Here is a 27,097-nt window from a genome sequence, read left to right as displayed (position 1 = left end):
GCTGTACTCAGAATCAACCGGTAATATTTATTGTTTTGCATGGAAGCTACTTCTGTCCACATCTCATTTGCAACGTCTTGCTTCTGTGGATAGAAGCATGAGGAAGAACAGGTCTCTTGTTAAGAGAAAGGTCGAGAGCATAAGAATAGTTCATTGTTGGCTATTAAAGCAGCACAATAATGTACTTGTAGTTAAGAAGTTTAAAAAGCAGTTAAACACTAAAACACTGAAACGCAGTAGTAGTATAAGGTACTGAATTGCACTAGTATTCTAGCTATATTAGAATTCTTGTGCAGAAGAGGATGAGCATTTTATAGCAACATTCAGTTTTACAGGGCATATTACAAAATACAGAAACAAGTGAAGAGGAACTCATTTCCTGGGTTTGCACAATCACTGCAGCCCAGATCGGTGTGGGTTGCAGTGCGTGCCATTCTGAATATTCAACCTCGGCGCTGGGTTGCCATGGTTTGATGTGTCATATGAAACTGGGCAGCAGGGGTTGTTTGAGGGTTAACCCACTGCAGGTAAATAAACCATGGTGGACTGCAGTGATCGTGTGAACTGGCCCATTTTTACATATCAAAAACTGTGTGTGAAGAATTAATAGAAATTATGGGGAAGAAAATTTTGAACACTATTCTGCAAGAAATCAAACAAGCAAAGTACTTCTCTTTATTATAGAGTTGACACCTGATTGTTCCCATGTTGTCCAATTATCACTTATTTTTCAACATTTTCATCCTAAGAGGTTAGAAAAATATTTCTTCAGCTCATTCCTATTTTTTATATATTTATTACATTTATATCCCGCCATTTTTCCTCTTTAAGAAACCCAAGGCGGAGTACATAATCCTCCTCCTCTCCATTTTATCCTCACAACAACAACCCTGTGAGGTAGGTTGGGCTGAGAGTCTGTGACTGGCCCAAAGTCACCCAGTGAGCTTCCATGGCAGAGTGGGGACTAGAACCCTTATCTCCCGGCTCCCAGTCCAACACTCTAGCCACTACACCACACTGGCTCATTCCTATTTCGAGCCATACAGGGGAATCTTTGTTTAAAAAAGTAGAAGATCATGAATGAAATCAAATTAAATGATTGCATAAGCCTACCTTTTTCTCATATGCCCTAGTAATTAGCTGTAGTGAAAAGAGAAAGTGATCCATGACAGCAGTTTCTCACATTCAACTAATTAAGTGACCATTGCCATTATTATTTGATAAACAGAATGTGTGAACTCAGCCTGACTTCTACAAAATGACAAACTGGTTGGTAATCGAGGTAGAACATTCTGAAAGATCATAACTAGGCAAGCATGAACAGAGTAAATTTGTGATTCCTCAAATAAAGCTAAACAACTATATCCCTCATCATCCCTGGTCTTCCTAAAAGACTTAGGCGGAATAGAAAGGGATTACCCAACCCCACCAAAGACCTCACAGTGTTCTGCAGGATCATCCTTCTTCACCACACGGATAGAGCAGGATCGCTGGTGGAACATGGCAATACATTTCGTCTTGTCGTAGTTGATAGGTCTGAAAACCCTAAATAATTAAGACAGGTAGTCAGGTCATATGGCAGAGAGATATAAAGTTAACACTAGAGTCAAATCAGCTTAGTTTCCAGAGGACCACAGCTTTATTAGTTTTCATCTTTAGGAAGGCACTCATAAAATTTTGTCTTGGAACAATTCAGATCCATCAACAGCCTTTTCATGGGGTGGAAACTGTGTCTGACCTGACACATCAAATACTACCGGCCCCATGTCCTGACAGCCATACTTGCAAGTGTAGTGGCCAAAAACAAAAGCCACTGTGCTCATTCAAAAGAAACTGAATGCATAATCAGACATCCTCCATGGCTCTGCCCATGGACCAGCTTGATGAGGAAGAAATCCAAACATCAGAAGTGACCTCTTTCCTTGAATCCACCTTTCAGTTTCAGCAGCTGACCCAGAAGAGAAATCTGTTTAGACTAGGGATGTCAGAGAATTTCGCCATGAATCTCGGGGAGGCCGAATGCCAGCGCATTCAGCCCCCCGAAATCGGTGGCGAAACGGTCTCCCCCCCCCCTCCCGGGACGGGACTTACCTTGGGCGAATCTTCCTGGCGGCGGCAGCTCCGGCGGCGGTTCGGCGGCAGTTCGGTGGCGGCGGCTGCGGCAGCTGGTCTTCCGACTGGCTGCCGCCGCCGCCATTTCCAGTAAAAAACAAAAAAACACAAAAAAAGTGATAGGCTACGTAAAGATTTACGTAGCCTATCACGGCTAGATTTTTAAAAAATACCATGATAGGCTACGTAAATGTTTACGTAGCCTATCACGGCTGAGTTAAAAAAAAATTTAAAAAAAGCGCGTATGCAAATGGCGGCGCCCATGGGCGCCGCCATTTGCGTTCCTTATTTTGGTACATCTAGTGTACGTAAACATTTACGTAGACTACGGCGAAAATAAGGGGAACGCAAGTAGCGTAGACGTGCCAAAATAAGGAACGCAAATGGCGGCGCCCATGGGTGCTGCCATTTGCATACGCGCGCGCGCGCATGTTTTTTTTAACTCAGCCGTGATAGGCTACGTAAACATTTACGTAGCCTATCACGGCTGACTGCAGGGACGCAAACGGCAGCAGCTACGGCCGCCGCCATTTGCGGACCCGGCCGGCCAGGATTCGGGGGGGGGGAGGGACGGAGCGCCTCTCCCCTCGGCCAGAATTTCGGGGGGGGGGGAGGGATGGAGCGCCTCTCCCCCGGCCAGAATTTCAGGGGGGAGGGATGGAGCGCCTCCCCCCTGGCCAGAATTTCGGGGGGAGGGACAGAGCGCCTCCCCCCCACCTCGAATCACATTTTGTTAAAAGGTAAGTGACTTTCGTACATCCCTAGTTTAGACCCTACCAGCCCTTTGGCACAAAAACATGCTTCAAGGTACACTGCTTTCCACCCGCAATGTAGACATTCTTGAGGAACACTAACAGGGTGTTTTAGCACACACCTTAACGTAGAGATGCCAACAACATTCACTGGGCTTATGACTGGAAATGGGCTTTGGGTGTGAGGTAATGCTCACCTCAAAGGAGAGCTGGGCATTCGAACCTCCTGAAACACTGTCTCATTGACCTTGAAGGGAAAAAATGAAGAAAACCTAAAGAACTTAGTCTTGATCATTTAGAAAAAAGAAGAATATGTGAATATTGTTGCATTCTGAAGGTTCAAGCCCAAGTTATTATGCAGGTAAACTAGATATGGGGAAGATAGTGTCAATTAGTGCTTTATGTGTGACTGTTTATTAGTATGCATTGGTATATTCTAGCCTTAGGATGTAACAGATGGTAACTACAATGGAGAAATTGTTTAGAGCAGAACTGGGGAATCTCTGACCCTCCACATGTTGATGAACTCCCATCATCCCTTACCATTGACTAGGCTGGCTGGGGCTGATGGGAATTAGAGTCCAACGACATCTGGAGGGTCACAGGTTCCCGAGCCCTGGTAAAGCATCATTATACTACATTCCCACTGTGTTTAGTCAAAAGTAAGCCCCATTGAGTTCAATGGGAGTTACTCCTAAGTAAATGTTTATAGAATTGCCATCTCAAGCATGTACTGGATAAACTAGGTTGGCATAATACCCACATTTCAACTATAGCAGGACTCATGGACACCTGTGTATTTGAAAAGAAGTGCCAGCATTCAGAAAATCTGAAGTAGATTTTAGAACTTGAACTTACAAGCTGCAGCATATCAGTTCTTTTGATTTACATTCACATCTTTGGCAATTGCTAGTTTTCCACACAGCAGTAACACGGTGCCACTTTCCATCTTGAAAGCAACCTGAAATATGCAGAGCAAGCAAACAATGCAGGACAGATTCCAGTGATTTAGAAACCAGAGATAAAAACTGGGGTTGTTGCTGGTTAAAACAAAATTTAAAACTCCTCTCTCTAGCAATGTTGATACATATTTTAGGACATGACTGTATTTGGGGCCATGTTGTGGCTGTCAGCTTTGGCACATCCATTTTTGCTTCTTATCTTATGTATATCTACATCACTCCCTTTCACATAAAAGCAGGTATCTACAGGTTTTACATACTCCCCCACTCCACCCAAGTTTCTTGCCCCCCTGGGCAGGCAGTTTTTGTCACCAAGTTTGACTGCTTGGAGAGAGCAGCTTTCTCTATATTCAGCTATCATATAACTGGCACAGAAGATTCAAATTACCCCTAGTAAAATATGGAGAATTTTCCCCAAGAACATACACAAACATTAGAAATGCATTGGGGATTCTGGAAGAATTTCAAAACCATTTTTCTCAATGATTGATTTCTTTGTACCGATTAGCTTTGTCCATTCTCCAGTAGTATTTTTCTTGCATGCTCTAGTCACTAGCATTCACTTGATTATAGGTGTCTACATAGATGATGTGTGCGAATGCAGGAAAGTATATGAATAGGGGGAAGGTAAGTGTGTGGGTGGGAAGTGTGAAGAGGAGTAAAGTATGAATGAGAGTATGTGGAATGGGGGAAAGTGAATGGAAGGATGTGGATGGAAGGAAAGTGTGGGAATGGAGATAGATAGATGGGTGTGGATGGGTGTGAAGGAGAAAGAATGGGAGGGGAGAGGAGGTGTTTGAGCCTATGTTGCTCTGCCTCCCTGAGATGATGGATGAAGAGAGAGAGAGAGAGTGAGTGAATGAGTGAGTGTGTGTGTGTGTGTGTGAGAGAGAGAGAGAGAGAGATGAGCGCACCCACCACCAGTATGCAGCCTCTGAAAACTTCCCCTGAGGGAATGCTGCCCTCAACCCCAAAAACGTCCCCCCACCCCACCCCTGCTGCAGTGTGACAGAGAGAGGGAACCAAGCACCTGGCTTTTATGCATAATAGAAACCAATGGTGTAATGCAGTGGCATAACATGCCGATATCCCTTTTAACAGATACAAAGGGAAGCATCATATTTATATTCAAAAAGTACGTAAACTTAGCATCAGTAATACTTTATCTGGAGTATTGTTTTCACTTCTGACTTTGAGAAAAGAGTATTCACAAATTCTAAGGTGAGTATGTTGAATGAGGAGAGAATGTAGAGGAGAGTCTGTAGAACAAAGTATAACAAAAGGCTGAAAGATCTTAATACGTTTAGTGAAGCTTAGGAAAAAGAACATTAGAGAGATACTGACCATTCTGCAACAATTACTGTGGTGAAAGAAAGATGAGGAACAAAAATTCTCCATCATATTCAGAATACATGCAAAGGTGAAATGTTAGAAGACTTGTGCTAACAATAGGAACAAAACAGGCTGCCATATGAATGAATTGGTTATTGAAGATGGCTGCAATCCTCGTTTCCTGTTGTAAGCCTATGCATACATAACTTTAATGTGTGTCTAATGAAGGGGGTGGGTCCCCTGTAAGTATGATAAAGAAACAGAATTAAATGAATTCACCACAAAAAGTGAGGGGGAAAAGTACTCCACTGGCAAATGTGATGATATATTATTCAAATGTATAAGAACATCACAGTTCTGTGGGAAGAATCACATTTACTTCTTCTAGACAAAAGGGAAGACAAAACATACATGAGTGTTACATCTGCATGCGGAATTCCCTGCACTCAGCTACCACTTCCTATTGCTGTTGCACTGCAGTGGAAACCAATAGTTTTGCCCAATGCTTTGCAGTGGGTGTATGCAGTTCGTCACGAAGCATCTCACTGGAAAGGGAAATGCACCCAGAAAGGGGCTGCGTAAGGCTCAAAATAAACATGATGGTGGCATATACATTTAACTCTGGGACTACTCCCCATCATGCATAGGCAGGAGTAGGGATGTACGAAAGTCACTTACCTTTCTGCAGATTATGTTGATGGGGGGGAGGCATTCCGTCCCTCCCCCCGGAATCCTCGATGGGGGGGAGGTGATCCGTTCCTCCCCCCCGGAATCCTCCATGGCCAGCTGTGCTCCGCGGCAGCTCCGCGGAGCAGCCGGCCAGGCCCAGCCAGGCCAGAGCCGTCCGCAGCTGGATTTCCGGCCGCGGAGGGCTCTGGGGGAAAAAAAGGGGGGGGGAACCGCGTACGCAAATGGCGGTGTCTACAGCTGCCGCCATTTGCATTCCTTATTTTTGGCCATCTTAGTCTACGCAAATATTTACGTAGACTATGACAGCGAAAATAAAGGGGAACGCAAATAGCGTTGCAGGTGCTATTTGCATCCCTTTTGGATTTACCGTTTTAGCCTACGTAAATATTTACATAGGCTAAAACGGTAAATCAAAAAGGGACGCAAATAGCGCCCGCTACGCTATTTGCGTTCCCCTTTATTTTCGCCATCATAGTCTACGTAAATATTTACGTAGACTAAGATGGCCAAAAATAAGGAACGCGCGTACGCGTTGTTTTTTTTTTTAAACCCAGCCATGATAGCCTATCACGTCTTTTTTTTTTTTACAAGACTGCAAATGGCGGCGGCGGCAGCCGGTCAGAAGACCAGCAGCCGCAGCTGCCGCCGCCTGGAAGATCCGCCCCAGGTAAGTCTCGTCCCGGGGGGATCCGCGGGGGGGGTGAGGGGTGGCAGGCCATTCCGCCATGGAGTTTGGGGGGCTGAATGCGCTGGCATTCGGCCTCACTGAGATCCGTGGCGGAATTCTCTGCCATCCCTAGGCAGGAGGGATTAAGGGCAAGAAGACGTGACTGGAGCTGAGCCCTCCTTCATCCCTAGCTTGCTCCCCGTAGCCCCTCCCAAGACACTTTCAGTGCGGTTTCTATTAACTTTTTTTCACTTGGTACACCACCTAAAATTAATCTCCAATTTTACTAATATAAAAACTGCAAGATTTCTCTTTACTTCTGTTATCTAGCTAACAAGGGAACTCTATTTTGATCAAGATTAGAAACAGATCCAGGTAACTGCTGGATTTTATTTTTTCAAAAATGTGAGATCAGCCATTGTGTGTTTCTTTGTCCCAGTGGTGCAAACTGAAACCTGCATAGCACCAATTAAACCCACTATCTCTTCCTACACTCTATATTTTAAGACTGGAGCTAAATGAAGACTTTGTGGTAGCATCAGGATTTTTCTTTTACTCCCCCCCCCCCTTTGTTTAACATTCAGCCTTATTAAGGGTTGTGGAGAACTTGATCACTATTTTGTGATATTTGATTGGTTAATAAAGATATTGTTCAGCTGTGGAATAAATAATGTAACATTAACATAAAGCATATTAATGAAGCGGGTGTAACATGCCTTTTAACAATGTCAAGAAATAAGTTTCATTTGAAGAAGAATAGAAAGAAAAACCAGCACAACAATAAACTGCAACTCAATTCCCTGACATTTCTCCCTGAAATTTGAAAGCACCACCATTTCAGATTAGTGCTATATTCAGAGCCAGTTTTTCACCCTGGACAGAGCCAGACTTGAGCAGCCAGGAACATTAAATTTATGCTCCATTGTTTTCAGTGAGAAAGTTCAAGCACATGAAAAAAATCTGCTGCACATCTGCAGCCAGGCTGGATTAGGAAGGAAAGGGAACAAAAAAAGGAACCCTGCATGCACAGTAAATATGTAGTTTGCAATATGCAGGGTAAAAAGGACTGTTAAAACATTTTTCTGGGTTTTTATTTGGCAAGCACAATACCAGTCACTTCCATGGCACACGAGTACCCTGTGGGACTGCCCCTGCTGTTCAGCCCTAGTTGCTCAAGAACAGCCTTCCCCAACCTGGTGCCCCCCCCATCAGCCCCAGCCCTCGTAGCCAATGGTCAGGGATGGTTGTAGTTGTAGTCCAAAACATCTGGAAGGCACAAGGATGGAAAAGGCTGTTTAAGAGGGATCATGGGGATCCATTCTATCTCTAAGAATTGGTTTGTCCTGTTCTAAACATCACATTATTTGAACCCAAATACTGAACACGAATTCTTACCCTTTTTGCCAACTGGTTTTACAGAGCACTGGGCATCACACAAGGTATTCAAGAGGGCAACGACCAGGAGAAAAAGCGGCAGGAGCTTCTGTAAAACAGAGGGGAGGGAGGCAGGAAGGTCACTGGAATGGGCCCCAGTGGTTATATATTTTGAATAGTTTAGTTAGCATGGACATGTGAAGATATGTGCTGTGTTTGCAAGTATGCATAGCACTCCGAGTACAGAGTTAGGCATGCTTTAAGCTAGTTAAAATCAGCGAACTTGTAAAACCAGCTGTGCAGAGGATTTGAGCTTTATTTGGAAATATGTCATATTGAAAGCTGTATGAGTTACTTCCAAGAAAGTGTTTATAAGACTGGGCTGTAAATCTTATGGAATAAAAACTAGTCAACACAAAATAGTCTACAAGATACTGAGAAAAAAACAGTAGGCACTCACCATCACAGAAACACCCCACACTTCCACAGGCCTCTGATGTTTTGCAAACACTGCTTTGTGAATTTATATTGTGGGTGTAATGAATAGTTGCCAAATTGCATGAACCACCACTTGAACAGATTTGGCAATGGGCAGGAGGTCTAATTTGTCCTTGTCACTGCTTAGAAGGGGAGGCTTTCAACATTATTTCTGTTTCTGGAACTGAAATGGTAGGCCAATGGATCACAAATACTGATCACATGTGTCCTTTTGTAAACTTTAGAACACATCAGACTTTTGCAACAGTCATCCCACTTTGACCCAAAGGTAACTATAGGCAGAATTAAGTCCAGGGGGTCTATGCTCTGGCAGACCATCAAAGAACTATCTGGAGAAGGACATATGTGGCAATGTGCTATTGTTCCACTGACCTGCTACAAGTACACTTTTCAAAGTTTAAATAGGACATCTGAAATGAACAATGAGTGGCCCCTTACAGGTACTTTGTTGTTTTATGCGCAGTCCTTTTTGTAGGAATCAGTCACTACAATGAAGCCTTTCATTTCTAGATCACTGATTCCAAAACATACGAGTAGAAAGTTATTTATTCAACTTTATAAATGCATTGTGCTTACAGCTTTCCAATCTGTTTCCAAAGTTGTTTTAAACGTTTCATAGTTCATTACTAATCACCATAGTAATTTAAATAGCAAAATCCCCAATGGCATTTTATCTCGTTTATCTTTACAACAATCCCATAAACTAGATCACTATCAGAGCAATCCTATATGTGTCTACTCAGATATAAGTTCCAATGAGTTCCTGTTAAAATGGGCTGCCCCAGGACACTGATAGATCTGACAGCTCTTGGGATTTTCCTGTCACAGAGCTGGTGATCTTATCAAAGCCCTGATCAACCTCTGGAATGGGGAAATGGACCAGGCAGTTGACATGATTACTCCTGAATGCCCTCTCCCTGGACATGGAACTAAGTTAGCTCCTTGGTGCTCTGAAGAGCTGATGACAAAGAAATGACAGGCGACAGGGCAAAAGACTCATGACAAATCCAATCACACACAGGCTAGAGCTCCTAGCAGTCTACTTTGTGGCAATGATGGCTGCAAAGAAATCTTATTTTCCCTCTACCATTGTTCCAGCACAGCTGTTTTGAGTAGGGATGTACGAATCCCTTACCTGGCTCCGCGCAGGGGCATCCGCGGTGCGGGGTAGGCGCTCCGTCCCTCCCCCCAGAATCCTCCCTGGCCGGCTCCGCTCTGCGGTGCCTCCGCGGTAGGGATGTACGAAAGTGACTTACCTTTTGTGGATTATGTTGATGGTGGTGGTGGGGAGGCATTCTGTTCCTCCCCCCTGGAATCCTCGAACGGCCGGCTGTGCTCCGCGGCAGCTCCACAGAGCAGCCAGCCAGGCCCAGCCAGGCCAGAGCTGTCCGCAGCCGAATTTCCGGCTGCAGAGGGCTCTGGGGGAAAAACAACAACGCGTACGCAAATGGCGGCAGCTACGGCTGCTGCCATTTGCATTCCTTATTTTTGGCCGTCTTAATCTACGTAAATATTTACGTAGACTATGACTGTGAAAAGAAAGGGGAACGCAAATAGTGTAGCAGGCGCTATTTGCGTCCCTTTTTGATTCACCGTTTTAGCCCACGTAAATCTTTACGTGGGCTAAAACGGCAAATCAAAAGGGGACGCAAATGGGGCTGCCATTTGCATATGCGGGTGTTTTGTTTTGTTTTAAAACCCACCCAGCCATGATAGGCTACGTAAAGATTTACGTAGCCTATCACGTCGTGTTTTTTTTTTTTTTAACCCAGCAATGATGGGCTACGTAAATCTTTACATAGCCTATCACGTCTTTTTTTTTTTTTTTACCAAGACTGGAAATGGCGGCGGCGCCAGCCGGTCGCCAAAGCTGCCGCCAGAGCTGCCGCCGCCCAGAAGATCCGCCCCAGGTAAGTCTCGTCCTGGGGGGGATTCGTGGGGGGGCGGGGGGCAGGCTGTTCCACCACAGAGTTCAGGGGGCCAAATGCGCTGGCATTCGGCCTCACCAAGATCCGTGGCGGAATTCTCTGACATCCCTACAGTCCGCGGAGCCGCTGGCCAGGGCCATCCGCAGCCAGAGTTCTGGCCGCGGCCGGGCTGCTGCAGCCACAAATGGCGGCCGTCGTAGCAGCTGCCATTTGCATCCTTGCAAGCAGCTGTGATAGGCTGTGTAAGTATTTACGTAGCCTATCACGGCAAAGAGGAGGGACGCAAATGGCGGCCGCTAAGCCATTTGCACCCCTGCTCTTTGCCGTGATAGGCTACGTAAATACTTACGTAGCCTATCATGGCTGCAAGGACGCAAATGGCAGCCGCGGCAGCCTGGCTGCCGCCGCCGGAGCCTCATCTGCCCCAGGTAAGTTCCGTCTCGGGGGGATTTTGCGGGGTGGTGGGGGGTGGGAGGCCATTCCGCCATGGATTCCGGGGGGGGCAGACTCTAATGAATCCGGCCTCACTGGAATCCGTGGCGGAATTCTCTGACATCCCTTGTTGTTGTTGTTGTTCAGTCATTAAGTCGTGTCTGACTCTTCGTGACCCCATGGACCACAGCACGCCAGGCCTTCCTCTCCTCCACTGTCTCCTGGAGTATGCTCAAACTCATGTTCATTGCATCGGTGATGCTATCTAGCCATCTCATCCTCTGCCATCCCCTTCTCCTTTTGCCTTCAATCTTTCCCAGCATCAGGGTCTTTTCCAGAGAGTTTTCTCTTCGCATTAGGTGGCCAAAATATTTCAGCTTCAGTATCTGTCCTTCCAATGAGCATTCAGGGTTGATCTCCTTTAGGATGGACTGATTTGACCTCCTTGCAGTCTAGGGGACTTGTAAGAGTCTTCTCCAGCACCACAGTTCGAAAGCATTGATTCTGACATCCCTAGTTTTGAGTAATTCGAGCAGGGGTAGGCAACGTGGTGCCCATGGGCACCAGTGCGCTCCAGACACCCTTCTTGACACCCACTGAGGTGCCCCCACTCCTCTCACTTAAAAAATAAAAATAAATACTTACCAGCAACTGGGATCCCTTCAAATGAGGTGAGGCCTCCAACCACTGCCATCTTAGTTTCCCATGAATGCCTCTGGGCTATGTTAGAAAAAAAGGAGACTCCATAACCGTTGGCGTCTCAAGTTACGTAAGAGCCCGAGTGGCGGGAAAATATAGGCGGAGCAAAAAGGGAATCATACTGACGCGCTCATGACTAACGGCTTGGTAAGCTGATAGTGACTGTTTATTGGATATTAACTTAGTGAGCCGATGTACTAACTGTTTCATTGGTTACTGGTAAGAACAATAGAAGCGATATGATATAAAGGGCTTTTGCACACGTGTCTCGGGGTCCAGACTGCTCTGCACCCGTTTTGCAAAACGTTCAATAAAATAGTGTTGGATCCACTGCTGCCTGCCTGGCATTCTTTTCTTCTAAACCGAAAGCAAGGACTTTTTATCTAACAGCTATATGTGGGGCTCAGAGACGTTCTTAGGAGATAAACATGGTGGGGGGGCTGCAGGCCTATGCTTTCTTCTGCAGCACTCCCAGCCACAAAGAAAAAGAATGGCGGGGAGAAAAGGAGACTCCTGTAATTTCTGTCTGGAGAGAGAGAGGGGGGGGGGAGAGAAAGCAAGCGAGCATTTGTCTTATGGGTGGTGAGCCAGGGTGAGTGAGAATCAGTTGGCTGGCAGAGGTGGGGGAGATTAAAAGAGTTTGCCTTCTGTAAAATAGGTTTCTGCTGTTACTGAAAACCATGAGTTGAAAGGAATGGTTTACTGTATTGGGACTCTACCATGTACTCAGTCTTTTGGAGGTTACTTGTTCTTTGAAACTAACCATCCCTCCCATGACAGCCATTCCGTGGTGGTGCCCAGAACAGTTTCTCAAATTGCCAAATGTGCCCACATACCCAAACATGAGGCCTACCCCTGAGTTAGAAGTTACCATCATAGCCCACAAAGTGGAGAGGAGGATTACTCAGTAGCCCACCATTTATTTATTTATTAACTGTATTAATCGCCCATCTGGCCGGTCACCCAGCCACTATGGCGATAATTGAAGCACCTAAGTTGGAACAGACATGGGTGACTTTATCTGCCATAGGGATGGACGAAAGGGACTTACTTCGCTTCGCGGTGGGGGAGAGGTGCTTCGGTTCTCCCCTCAAAGTTCAGGCGAGGGGAGGGAGGCGCCCCGCCTCGCCCGGCCGAAATTCAGGCCGGGGGGGAGGCGCCCCATCCCTTGCCGGCGAAATTCAGGCCGGGTAGGAAGGCCCCGTCTACCTGGCCGCGAAAAAAAAAGTAACCCTCCCCCCCACACACACACACCCGTGATAGGCTATGTAAATCGTTACGTAGCCTATCACGGCTAGATTTCCAAAGTCAGCCATGATAGGCTATGTAAATCGTCACATAGCCTATCACGGGTGACTTTGAGAAAAAAAAACCGCATACGCAAATGGCGGCTCCCATGGGGCACCGCCATTTGCGTACGCGCTTTTTTTTCCCCCCAAAGTCACCCATGATAGGCTACGTGACAATTTACATAGGCTATCACAGCTGACTTTGCAAATCTAGCCGTGATAGGCTACATAAATCGTCACGTAGCCTATCATGGCTGTGTGTTTTTTTTTTTTTACTGTACTTTTTTATTTTGTAATGGCGGCGGCGGCAGCCGGTCGGGAGACTGGCCGCCTCCCCCGTCCCTGCCGAAACGCCGTCGGGGCCCGCCGCCGAGAGGGACATTCGCCAAAGGTAAGTCCCATCCTGGGGGGGAGCGGGGGGCCGGCGGAGAATTTCCCCAACACTTTCGGGGGGCCGAATGCGTTGGCACTCAGCCTCCCGAAGATTCGTGGAGAAATTCTCCACCATCCCTAGAGTGGTAAATGCTTTGTTGCAGTAAGGTTTGGTCCCAGCATCTTTTAAGAGAGGCTGTAATGAGACCTCTGCTTTTTAAAAAGCCCTCCCATAATCCTACTGTATTGGAGAATTTCCAGCCAGACTCCAATAGTCAATTTCTGGGCAAGACATTAGATCATGGGGAGGGGCCACCATGAATGTAGTAATGGGCAGGGGCAATATGGTTGTGGGTAGTGAGCACGACACCTGAAGGGAAGGCCATTCCAACACCTTTGCACCATTTCCCCTTCCAACTCGTCCTCCAGCCTGGATAGCACTGGTGGCCTTACTGCAGTCCCCTCTAACCTTATGGTGCAGTTATTAAATGTCACCACATCCACAGGGAAGGTGGCAACTATTTATGACTTAATGCAGGAAGAGTGGGCTGGCTTGTTAAGTATAGCTGAGACCTGGTTGGATGAAGGGGGTGGTGTAAGCTTCTCCCAATTATGCCAACAGTGTATAGCTTCTCCAGCCTGATTGCTCCGCAAACTTGCCCGGGCAAGTGTAAATATTTTCACAGTCCTATCCATGCTCACTACACAGAAAGAAAAACACACACATATCCAGGCAGACAGTCCTCAGTGTCCATGGACTAACATCGATAAAAATGTCCGTGGACAATTTTAACATCATCTCAGGAGCGGTGGATAAACACAGGGCTGTCTTCAAAGATGCAAATGTGAGTGCCCCTCTTCCTCACACCAGCTGTCAAGGGCTGGTGCGGGGAAAAGAGCATTGACAGACACCCCCCAGCCTCTCACCCTGGCCTCCAGCTGGTGCGGGGGGAGAAGAGGTTAGGTGCCTCCTTCTTCCCTCCACCCCCACCTGTTATGGCGGCGGCAAGGAACAAGCTGCCCATTTTCCCTAAGGCCAGGAAAACATGCGAAAAACTACCCACCTCTCCCACACCACTGCTGCTGTAGCAATGATGGGCGGGAGGACGAGAGGCGCTGCCTTCTTCCCCTCTTCTTGCTGAGGGAACTGGTGTGTGTGTGGGGGGGTAAATTCTCACAGGGCTTTGTGATGCTCCCGCAATCCCTACACACACACAGGGATAGAGGAAGATACGAGAGCTGCTGTCTTTAAGAGCAGGAAAACAGCACAGTGCTCGAGTGTGGACTGTGCTTCCGCATTCGATGAAGTAGTGCAATGGGGAAGCAGGGACAGGTTCGCAATAATGTTTTGCATAATGTCTGAATGTGGAATTGTGGCTTGTAGTGGGAGGAACAACCCAGACTTGTAAACCATGAACAAACTATGGGTTATAAGTCTGGGTTGCTCCTCCCCCAACAACCCACAATTCTGCAGGACAGAGCATCCTTGGGTTGTTTAGCTCAGTAGGAGCAGCCAGCTGGGAGCCAGCATTCTCACTCCCACTCGTTCACAACTGCCCAGGGGTAGCCATGACATGCGAACTAGATCCATGCGTTGCTTTACTCAGTTTTGCAGGGGTAAAACTTGTTAACTGCTGCTGACTTAACAAGCGTTAATTGTTAATTAAATAATTAATTGTTAATTAACAAATAATTAATTGTTAATTGGGGGCAGGGAGAGATGATTTAAACAAGGTGGGGACAAAGATTTTGTTGTATTTTACAACCCAGCACCACGAATTTCTCCAGACACCCAAAACAGAGAATGGAAAGATTTTAAAATGAAGAACATACTCTCAGGGCTTACTGCTCCCGTTTCTGTGGCACAATTTCAATGGGCTCCTTTAGACAATGAACATGTGATGTGGAATTGAAAATGCCCTTTCTCCACAGCCTTAGGGGGCTTTCTATGTTTTCAATGAAACAGTACCATCTAGTGGCCAAATTATAGCACTACACCAGCTTTACACACTGGTGATATCCCAGGTTTTTTCTTATTCCAGCTTATCTCGGATCTTTTTGAAAGTGGGATAAACAGGGAAAAGCATGGGAGACATCCTGGAGGTTGGCAACATCATATAAAGGACCTGCAAACTTCCATGAGTGGCCAATCACAGACATGCAATAACTTGCTTGTGTAGAGATACCCACACTCTCTCTCTCTCTGACTTTTGAGCCAGCCAGCAGAGCTCACCCAATCCATTGATTGGCTGCCTAGACTCAGCTTGCCTGTCAATCAGACAGCCTTCTCCCTTCTGTGCGACCCACCCCCCCATCACCCCCAAAATACCCCTCTCTTGTAGAGGGAAGGGGCCGTCTTTGATTGGCTAGCTCATTTTTTGTGGCACTTCCCCTCTTAATTACGAGGGCCAGCACTGCCTGGCACTGAGTGCCAGGCAGACTCCAAAGCCTTTCTGGTCCAAGGCTCTGCAGCAGCAGGAACGTTCTAAGCATGTGTAAGAGTTTGCACATGCTCAGTGTGGAGTTTGAAGCTGCTGCGCTGCCAGGAGTTGTAGCACAGCAGCAACGGCTATAGCAGCCAGCTGCATTTGATTTTTAAAGGTACAGGCAAGGGGGATGGGGGAGTGCGACAGAGGGTGGCACATGGGGAACCCTCCTACTTGAGCCACCCCTGTTAAAAGGCTTGCACAAGCCAATCTGCAATGTCCAGTCAGCAGAAAAATTGGATTAATTTGGAAATGGAGGCTATGGGAGGCGATGGGAATTTGTTTAGTGTGTTTTTTGTTTTGACCCTGCTGAATCCCAATCTATCAGTTCCTAAGCGATACACTTTAGTTTTAACCCTAAAGTTGATCAGCTAAGATGGCGGACACTGACTCCTTATGAGAATAAAATTGCTCAAGCATCCACATTATTAAAAAATGTTGGTGACATTTTGAAAACAAGCTTAGGATACAACTAACACATATCCTGAGGCAGGGGGTAGGCAACTTCAGAGGGTTCAGGCCCAATTTTCACACCCACCCACTACTAAGATTACCATTGCTGCACTACCAAATATTGATGCAATGGCAGCAAAAATCTGCATTCTGCTTTAAAACAAGGCATGCGGTGAGTGCGTGCCTTGGTTCAAAGGCAAATATGCTCCCCGGAGAGCGTGATTTGCCATTAAAACAAGGTGCACGCTCACCATGTGCCTTGTTTTAAAGGGGAAACTATCTTTTCACTGCCGCACTACTGAAATTAGGTGGCACAGGGTGGCAGGTACCACGAAACAGGTGGGGGGGTCACATGTGGCTTGAAGCCTATGTGTAGCCCACCCGTCTCCTAAAGCCTTTTAGAAACCATAGTTGTAAAATTATAAAATGACTGTCAACTAAAATCTATTTTGGGCAACAATGCAAAATCTGTATAAAGTATGTTATGAAACTATTTGTACTAGTCATTCAGTGGTCATAGCTTGGTGTATTACCCAGCCTTCTCTATAACACTGTGATGCTGATAAAATGGACATGTAAAAATCCAAAATAGTTGTCAAATTTACTACAGCTCAATTAAAACTGAAATATATGCATCATTTTCTAACTGGAATGACAATGAAAGATTTAGTACTACAAAGACAACATCTGATACTACCTTAGAACAACTGTTTAAGACACCCAGTTGTTTTTATATCTGGTTTTTATATCTGTTTTGTAATCAGTATAATTAATGTTTCTATTGAAGATACAGGAGAGGGAAAATAATAGGATTCCATTGCCATCTTACAGGGATAAAAGTCTCACAGCTGAAATGTATTTCCTTGAAGTTTGAAAGAATACAAACCAGGAAAACAAAAACCTAAAGATGAGTCATGGATGCAGAAATATGGGCCCCAAACACTATACTTACTGCTTTGCAGAATGATTAATATAGGCAAATCTAGCAGCAGAAAATATAAGGAAATTCCTAAAAATGTTAAAGATTTGAACACCTACCTGGTTTGTCAGGGAACAGCAAGTTTCACTCTCCACCCCACATCAGGAGATGGTGAGCTGATGGCCACTCCAGTACAGTTGGCCCAGAATGGAAGCATTTCAAAAAAAAGTGTTTTTTGTTGGTTTGTTTTTACAATAAATTAGATTAAGTAGAGCAGAATCAGGATCAGCTTGTTTTGAAAATACAAGCCCTTTTAGACTCAGTTCAGCAGCAGCTGTAGGCAATTGGAGAGAAACCTGATGGCACAATGAATACTGCAGGCTACATTGTAGCTGGTGCTAACTTTGCAAGACAAACTGCTTTGGTTACAAAACAGAGAAGAGGATATTACTCTGAAGATGACGGATTTGGAAAAGGGGTCCCATGGTGAGAATCTGGTCTTCCTCAAAGAGTGACCTGATGTCATAATGCTGCAAGAGACTCACAAGTGTTCTAGTAATCAAGACGTTGCAGCAGGCTCTTTAAAGGCTACAGGAGTAGAGATTGCTGTGAATGAATTTCCCCTGTGCTGCATAGCCCTCTGGGGAACTCTGTAGGGCTGGACTGGGATCCCCGGAGAGCCAGATTTGGTCCCTGGGCTTGAGTTTCCCCACCCCTGTTTTAGAGGCATGCCTTATGCAGAACACACTATTAATTATACCTCTAAAACCATTTTTACTACCTTGGAGAAGCCCTCTGCTAAGGCAATTGACCACTTTCTCCAGTCTGACTAGTTAAAAAAAAGAACATGATGCTGGTTAAGAGAACTTATAAGCAAAAATATTGCAATTGTGATTAAAGGCCTAAAGAATGGCAAGGTTTCAGGCACAATGGCCTCGAAACAGCTTTTTACAAAAAATTCTGGGAGCCTCTTTCTCCATGCATAGCCAAACTGTGCAATCAAGTGATTATGATGGGCGATTCCTCCTACCTGAAAAGAGGCAAGAAAAATAGTTATCCCTAAAGCAAACAAGGATCTCACCCACATGGAATCCTAGCAACCCACATCTTTACTAAACCACAATGCAATTTTTAAAAGATATTTTACCAGTAGTTTAAATCAAATAATTGGCTCCTATATAGGGATGGACGAAAGGGACTTACCTTGTCCCGCAGCTTGCTTCGCGGTGGGGGGGAGGCGCTTCGCTTCTCCCCCCGAAGTTCAGGCAAGGGGGGGAGGTGCCCCGCCTCGCCTGTCCAAAATTCAGGCCGGGGGGGGAGGTGCCTCGCCTCGCCCAGCCGAAATTCAGGCGGGGGAGAAGCGCCCCGTCTCCCCGGCCGCGAAAGAAAAAGTGAAAAACAAAAACAAAAAAAACCCATGATAGGCTACGTAACGATTAACGTAGCCTATCACGGCTAGATTTCCAAAGTCAGCCGTGATAGGCTATGTAAATCGTCATGTAGCCTATCACAGGTGACTTTGGAAAAAAAAAAAAGTGCGTACGCAAATGGCGGCGCCCATGGGGCGCCGCCATTTGCGTTCCTTACTTTGGCGCATCTAGTCTATGTAAAGATTTACGTAGACTACGGCGAAAATAAGGGCAACACAAATAGCGTTCCCTTATTTTCGCCGTAGTCTACGTAAATGTTTACGTAGACTAGACGTGCCAAAATAAGGAATGCAAAGCGCCACCATTTGTGTACGTGCTTTTTTTTCCCCTTCAAAGTCACCTGTGATAGGCTATGTGACGATTTACGTAGCCTATCACGGCTGACTTTGGAAATCTAGCCGTGATAGGCTACATAAATCATTATGTAGCCTATCACGGGTGTGTGTTGTTGTTTTTTTACTTTACTTTTTTATTTTGCAATGGCGGCGGTGGCGGCGGCCGGTCTGGAGACCGGCCACCGCCCCCGCCGAAATGCCGCTGGGACCCGCCACCGAGAGGGACATTCGCCAAAGGTAAGTCCCATCCCGGGGGGGGGGGGCGGGGGGCTGGCGGAGAATTTCCCCAACACTTTCGGGGGGCTGAATGCGTCGGCACTCGGCCTCCCGAAGATTCATGGAGAAATTCTCCGCCATCCCTACTCCTATATAAAAAATGACCATAGTAGTGCTATACCAAGATACATGGTGGACAGTGATCCAATATTGTAAAGAGAGAATCTCTATTGTCACCTTAAGGCTCCATCACATGGGTGGAGAAATCCGTATCAATACCGGTGCTTCCCCCTCCTGGTTTCATTGCAGGATTGGGTCATACGCCTTTATACGGCTCTCCCCATCTCGTTATTTTCTGTTTGTTATGTTTTCACTGGGGTGGTGAAGCTGCTCAGAAACATCGTTGCTTTTCCACAAAGAACCATCACATGTGCTGGGGCATCATGAAAATTCCTCCCTGGTACCTGCTCCTCTGTTTTAAGCTTACTAATATGTTTTACTTAAAAGAAGCTGGAGTCGTTATGAAGGCTTCAGTCCTACATAACATGGGGAAGGAGAGCATTATTACATTATGTACATGTGGCTTTTATTCCATTGCTAGTTCTTTCCTCAATAATTCAAAGGTTAATCAGAGAAAAAAAATATTTGCACTAAAATTAGTTATAGTAAGCACTAGTTGGAGTGGGAAAGAGACCCGGTGGGGAGGGGGACCTCAGGAGACAGGAGCAGGTGATTGCTATAGTGCATTTCCTGCATATTGAGCCTCTGAGCTCCCCACTTAGTTTGCTACCCTGCCGCCTTGTTCCATTCTGCAGGCTGAAAATGGCGAGGACCCAGAATGGCACAGGCATGCCAGGGCAACATGCCCCACAGCCCATCATCGCTGCCTCCATCATCATGACTGCACCCCCAACAACCCAAAACAACTGCCCACAGCCATCCACACACAGCGGCTTCTGTGTACTATGGGAGAAATACATGGGAAGGTCATGGCACTCCTGTTGCGTGGGCTGGAAAACTTCTGCATTTTTCCATTTGGGGATAACACAGGATATGCAGGGGGAAATAGCGGGAAAATTACTGGAGGGTCACAATGTCAGGTAAAGGACCTGCAAACCTCTGTGAGTGGCCAATCATGGATGTGTGATAAATTGCAGGTGTAGAGATGCCCATAGACATGGAGAAAGCCTTTCCTTAGCTGGAGGGAGCCTTTTTCAAAGGGTTGCTTGGTAACATCAGCTTTGGCACAGACTTCCTCTGAGCAATCCAGACACCACATGGGGCGGGGGGGGTATATATGGGTTCCCTCCACCCATATAAAAATGAATAATTTCAGGTTGATGCATTTGGGGGTTGATGGGGGAGGAAGACAGGGCTGTCCCATCTCACTGCATTTCACTCTCTCAGGAGAGCCCTTAACCAAAACAATCCAGACTAACCAAGGGAGTGGATGTGGAGATGAGGCAAACAATTTTTTTTTTTTTTGCTGATTATATGTTTATAACTAATCTAAGTGCTGTTTTTTCTTTGTTTTTATTCCAGGAAAATCTGGCAGTATATGGAGGGGTGTCTGGATTCAAAATAACTACAACAGGTCACAGGGAAAGAGCATCGTTTGGGTGTTCATCTGACTACTTCTGAGGACTGGATTGAGAACCATAACAGGAGATTGCTTGTTTTGTAATTAAGGCAGATTTGCAGGCTCACGCGCCTCCAAGTGGTGAAAAGTATTATACTCCCAATAGGTTTTGTTTTTATTTCAGTCCATTCCTGTATATACCTCATAGCATGATTAAGGACTAGCAGGGAATGTTGGATAAATATATTAGGGGTAGCAGGGACATTCAGACGGCTGACACTGAGGCAAGGTGTCAATTCGCTAGACTTGAGTTTATATTATGGAGCTTTGCAGCTCCAACATGTGTTCCCTATATTATCCTGACCCCCTGACAAAGCCACCTGAGGCAGAGCAAGGTGATAGTCCATATTCAGGAAAATGGCCCAGTAGGGCAACTTCAAAATAAGCCAAATCAACCAAATTCACCTGCAACTGGATGGGAGTGATGCAATGAGCCACAAAACCTCCACAAAAACAGTGTTCCAAGAACTAGACTTAGTCTAGTTTTTTTTACTTTTGCAAGGGATTTGTGCAAATGTGCACTTGCACATGTGTGTATCCATGCAAATGCACTAATGTGCATTTGTAAATGAATGAAATTCTCGCAGACAAGATCCAATTCCATCCATGAGTGGACAACAAAACAAAGGACGTCTGACAATCCGGGAAACACAGACGGAACGAATTTAAGTAAATCCATACATCCCTACCCATGCCTCCCATTTACGTTGTCAAAAAGGACTGCAATTGCAATGTAGATTGCTGGCATAGGGAAAAGGGTTAAAGCCCCCTACCCACCAGTCTAGGGTCCTGATCCATATGAGGTCTCTTGAGCTTACTTCTGAGTAAAAAAGAAAGAAAACCTGGCTACATCTTTACAGTAACTTGAAGTTTGACCCTCAGATAATTTGGGAGGGGTGGGGATGGAATGCACAGATGGGGGGAGCAAAAGGATCAGGAACTCACACCATCTTTCTGAAAGCAGAAATGCAGTACAAGGGCCCCAATCCTCGCTCTTTCTGTGTGGTGGGGAAAGGACATACAAGGATCATATCTCACACTATATTCATGTTACACTGAACATGCATTCACACTCTATGTATGCTCATTTTAATTCATGTACCCAACACTTTTCCTTGGTCAGCAAAGATGCCCAATGTTGTTCTGGTCCTGTATTGCTTTACGAAGCATCTAGTGTTACTGCTAGAAGAGATCTCCCTCTTGTCGTTTAATCCGTCCTGATAGCTACTCATGTAACTAACAAAGATGCCTGGCTCAACTCACAGGAGGATTCCTCTAGTGCATCATAAGGCAATACAGGACCAGGACAACATGGGCATCTTTGCTTGTCCCAGACACTTCAACTTCCTCATGTAGATTTGGCCCTGAAAGACCCAGGAGAATGTGGATACACGGAAGGTAAGGTGTAAACAAACATTCATGACACTGGGTGTCTCTACATGAGTGATACATTGCATGCTCATGATTGGTCATTCACAGAATTTTGCCGGTCCTTTACATGTCATCATAAACCTCCAGGATGCCTCATACACATTTTCCCCTTTATTGTGTTTTCAAAAAGATTGGAGATAAACTAGTAATAAAAGTTAATGGTGCCATATCAGCAGTGTGTAATGTTGGCTTAGCACCATGAACTTGCCGAAGAAGGACTTTTCTCGGTTCAAACCACGTTTATTGATTGCTGATCGGAAGAAGAAGAGAGTAAAATCCCTCCCTGCAATGAAGGGAGACAGATCTGATCCCCCACCCCACCAAGCTCAGAATCAACGTCCTCTGTTGATTCAGAGCACCCATTAAGTTCAGGGGGGCTTACTCCCAAGTAAGTGTGCTGAAGGTTGCAGACTTACAGCATGATCTTATATCTACTCAGAAGTCCTACTTACTTCAATGGGGCTTACTCCCAAGTAAGTGTGCCTAAGGCTGTGGGGAAACAGTATAGCACAAGTTAAGCAATGAAAGCAAGACACTCCCCACCCCTGCTCCTTTGCACAGGTCAGGAAGGGAGGGAGGTGCTTCCTCTACTCAAACCATATGTCTGCTGTGTGAAGAAGCCCATCCTAATCCCACAAAGAAAGCAAAAGCAGAAAGCCCCAGAAAGGATGTGGATTTTTTTTTACTTAATGTAGAGACACCCATTGTACAACATCATGGCTGATCACAGGGCACGTCAGTTAAGGCACCAGACTTAGCTTCCAGTTTCTGGGATTTGTAGACCTTGAGCAAACATGAGATAGCCTTAACTCTGGTCTTAACCAGCAGGCTTTAAAAAAAATCATTGAATATAAATTACGCTGGTTTAGCAATAGCCAAATTGAATTTGATGATGTCAAATGTTACTTGGATAGGGCTAAAAGACACAAATCAGTAATTTTTGAGGTGGGTTTGATTCTGTTATATTATTGTACTATATATTCAATATAGCTTTTAATTCTAATATTGAGTGGTGGTGTTTGTTCATGGGTTATTATATCACTCCCATCTAGTTAAATGTGACTGGTGAGTTTGGTTGATTTGTCTCACTTGGAAGTTTTCGTTCCAGGCTATTTTACAAAATACAGACTGTTGGCTGAAACAGGTAATGGAACATGGTTTTATGGCAGTTTTGTAGCTAACTATATATCACTCCCATGCAGTTACGACTGATGAATTTGATTGATTTGGCTTGCTTGGAAGTTGCTGTTCCAGGCTGTTTTCCAGAATATGGACTATTGCCTGGTACAGGTACCATAATGTGTTTTTTTGTGGAAGGTTTGTGGCCTATTGCATCTCTCCCATGTAGATATATGTGACTTGTGAATTTGGTTGATTTGGGTCAATTCAAAGTTGCCATTCTGGGCTGTTTTTCGAGAATGTCAACTATTGCCCGGATTGGATATTAGAAAGTGGTTTCCATGGGGTTTGTGGCTCATTCCATCCATCCGATACAGTCATGTGTGACTGGTGAATTAGGCTCATTTGGAAGTGGCCGTTCTGGGCCATTTTTCAAGAATATGGACTATTTCCTGCAGCCATGGGCATCTGCTCATAGGGGCAAGGGGTTGTAACTCAGAATGCCATCATGATGGGGTGCAGTCATGATGTCATCCTCAGGGCAGCAACACGGTTGCTGTGCTGCACCTGCCCCATCTGTCTCTACGTTCACTTTCCAGCCAGACAGGCAAGGCTCAGGCAGGACAGCTGGTGTTTTAGGAAAATGCAGATGGGGCTGTGAAATTGATTGTAGCAGCAGTGCAATTCATTGTTTAGAATGGGTTGTTGTGAGAGAGACACACACACACACACACAGCTTTAAGAGTGCCAGTTTTAGCTCTTGCAGGAGGCCCAAGTGGAACCTCTTCTCATCTCTCTCTTAGGGTTGGCCTTGGAGCTGAGATACTGTGCCATGCAGCTCCACAGAAGTCAGTGTTTTCTCATGTTTTGTAGAAATAAAGAGATCTCTTGTGAAGGTACCTGACTCTATTGTGCATTGTCTGTAGAGCAGAAGGGCCACTACAGGGGTGAAGGGAGCCATGGAAAGAACTAAGGCTTTCAGCTGTGGGAGGAAAGACATGGTCTGGACACCAGTTCTACCCAAGGAGAAACAACAGAGGGGTAGAGTTGGTATACACATTTCTCGGAAGCTCAATCTACCTATCTTGGTAGACCTGGTGCCCAGCCTTATTGCTGCTCAGTCACCAGATCTACCAGAAATAGTAGACCTGTTCTCGGATGCTATTAGGGCTTTTTAAAAATGTGCAACCATATGCAACATGTATAGTTCAAGGAAAAGTATGCAATTCTAAAAGTACTTTCCTGTAGTTAAAAATTCAAGCCATGCAAAAGTTGTATTGTTAGCTGATAAAAAAGTGTCTGATAACAATGGGAATGAAGTGAGTAGCCCAGGATCCTCTAGAACCTAAAACCTAATCAAAAATACTCATTTTCCTTCCACTGCTACTCTCTGGAGCTGCCTTCCCCACCCTGGTGCCCTTCAGATGTTTTGGACTTCAACTCCAATCAGCCCCAGCCAGCTTGGCCAATGGTCCAAAACATCTGGAGGGCACCAGGGTGGGGAAGACTGTTGTACGGCATTTTCACCAATGTTTCCAAGATGAAGGAAATCATTCTAGGATGAGTCAATGTTATGATAAAGGCAGTGATGTCACAAAATATACCTTATGATATTTTAAGACAGCTGTACTGTGTTTGTGCATCTGGGTTCCCCCACCTCTTCTTCCTATGTGTTTTTTTTAATCTCTCACTCCAAATAAAGTTTCAGTGGAGTTCACGATGCTTCTTGAACATAACACTCTTCTGCATTAGCGCTCTTCAGTTCCCAGGATCTTCTGCTACCCTGTGTAGGCTTCTAAGGGCTCCTTCACAGTGAGTTGACGTGAAGAAAACGGTCTCGTTTGGCAATGGATCCGGTCTCGTTTGGCAATGGATCCGCAGTCTGCTTTTTTGTTTCGTTTCTGCTTGAACTACATGTAGGTTTCATAGACCTAGCAAATTACAGACTGACAAAACTACGCCAAGCTAAAGGACCTCTTGTTTGCTTTAGACGCGACTTTTCTTCTCACCGGCAGGGTAAAATGGACAAATCTTATAGAAAAAAAATAGAACAATCCAGTTTGTGACTGAGCAGCAACGTGTCCTTCCCCTTAAACATAGACAAAAATATTTAAATAATGCTTTCATATGCTGGAATGGAAGTTATACCAAGCTAATACCAGGTGTAGTGGTGGCAGGTCGCGCCGGGGTGTTGCGCCGGCACTTGTTTTGAAGCCAGCCCCTGGCCTGGTCGCAGTCTGCTAGGGAAGGAGGAGGGAGCAAAGGGAGTGCAGGCAGATGCCTCCTGGCTGCCTCTCATCTATGCAGAACCGCTGGCACACAAAGGGAGTAAACAAGTGAGGGATCCTGAGGGCGCTCTGCAACCTCCTTCCCCCCCCCTTCTCCTCCTCAGCTCTTGGCTTCTCCGCCCGCCCGTCTCTGCTCCGTGCCTGGGCATCTGGCACTGCCCTAGTCTCCTGCAACACCAGCCACCTGTTCAGGGCTGCTGCTGCTGGCCATGGCAGCAGCAGGAGAGTGGGGTTGGGGTGTGTGTGCTGCCACCATTATTTACTTATGGGGCAGGGCAGAGGATGAGATGGCTAGATAGCATCACCGATGCAATGAATATGAACTTGAGCACACTCCGGGAGAGAGCAGACAGGAAGGCCTGGCGTGCTATGGTCCATGGGGTCACGAAGAGTCAGACACGACTTAACGACTGAACAACGGGGCAGGCGGCTGGTTTGTGCCAGTTTTTAGGATTTACCACTCAATCTTATGTACATTTACTCAGAAGTCAGTCCCACTATGTTCAGTGGCCAACTTGGCTTTCTCCCAGGTAAGTGTGCATAGGACTGCAGCCTTAGCTGCCTTCCCAAGATCTCTGTAAATTTAATTTGAAATAAACACCCATTGGATTGCACTGTTAATTATTGAACAGTAAGCAGAACTGTCAAATGCAACCTGCTGTCAGCTACACTTTTTGGTATAAGGTTGGCATGTATCTGGGTGAACAAACCCAGGTGGAGGGAAGGGAAACAGAAAAAAAAAAACCAGTTGGGGGGAGAGAAGAAAGAAGGTAGAGGGGTGTGTGTGTGTATGTATGTTTTACTTATGGGGTAAGTAAACCATATGTGTGGTTCAATCCAGCTGGGGTGTGTGGACGTTTCTGTTGCAGGACAGGTTATAATGAAGGCGCTTAGGAAAGGCTAATGGGTAATGTTGGGGCGCTAAGGGAGCGTGCAAGGGGGCTGCTTAAATGAGAAGGGATCTGTCCATGAGGGCTGAGTTGAGAGGGTGAAGCTTCCATAGAGTATTGTATTTTGAAAACCTAAAATGTTTGTTTGAGTGAGTGAGTGGGTGAAAAAGATTAACACCCCTGCATTTTTTTTCAGGCATCCAATTGAAATACCCTTGCCTTACTCTCAGCTGCACTATTTTTGGATCCCAGTTGAAGGCTGTAGAATCATAGAATCAGAATAGTAGGGTTGGAAAGGGCCTATAAGGCCACCGAGTCCAACCCCTCACTCAGTGCAGGAATCTAAGGAACGGTGTATCTTGGCTATACTGGAACTGAAGGGGGCGCGACCGTGGCTGCCCCGAGGGGGCCCTGCACTTCTGAATTTGCCACCACACTACTGCTTATACCCCGACCCCGGTCATTTTCTGTCTGCCAAGTTTATATTTCAGGCAACGATACACCCCGCCCCCCAAACACACTTCAAGTTGCAGCACAGCGGGGTGTTTAACTGTGCCCCCTCAAACCCGCACCCATCCCAAGGAAGTCGAATATAGATCCGCCCTGCTTGCTATACACGTTCACGCGGACGCCCCGTACTTTTATCGCTCTCTCACAGATAAGCTGGAGATCTCAAATCACACCGGAAACCTTGACCACTCTACCGCCTGTTCGTTTTTATCTCTACGGTGCAGCTCCTCCGTCGCTCAGCGCCCCGCAGCCGCCTCAGCCCAGTCACGCGGCC

The 27,097-nt window shown here is 45.9% G+C and overlaps 1 protein-coding gene across 1 annotated transcript; it reads right to left on the bottom strand.

Moving 5' to 3' along the window:
* Positions 1-27,097, bottom strand: MSMB (microseminoprotein beta). The gene is made up of 6 exons (XM_084845084.1): positions 26,953-27,097; positions 24,740-25,166; positions 11,393-11,467; positions 7,911-7,998; positions 3,723-3,825; positions 1-1,545 (listed from the first exon to the last, which is right to left on the bottom strand). Exons 2-6 carry the CDS (start codon positions 24,776-24,778, stop codon positions 1,416-1,418), a joined length of 435 nt encoding a protein of 144 aa, XP_084701210.1. The 5' UTR covers positions 24,779-25,166; positions 26,953-27,097; the 3' UTR covers positions 1-1,415.

The sequence above is a fragment of the Heloderma suspectum genome, chromosome 3 (genome assembly GCF_057233095.1).
Source record: "Heloderma suspectum isolate Gila_16-S chromosome 3, 16-S_ref, whole genome shotgun sequence".
NCBI classification, from domain to species: domain Eukaryota; kingdom Metazoa; phylum Chordata; class Lepidosauria; order Squamata; family Helodermatidae; genus Heloderma; species Heloderma suspectum.
The sequence above is the reverse complement of the archived record's forward strand: the minus strand, read 5'-3'. Positions and strand labels throughout refer to the sequence as shown.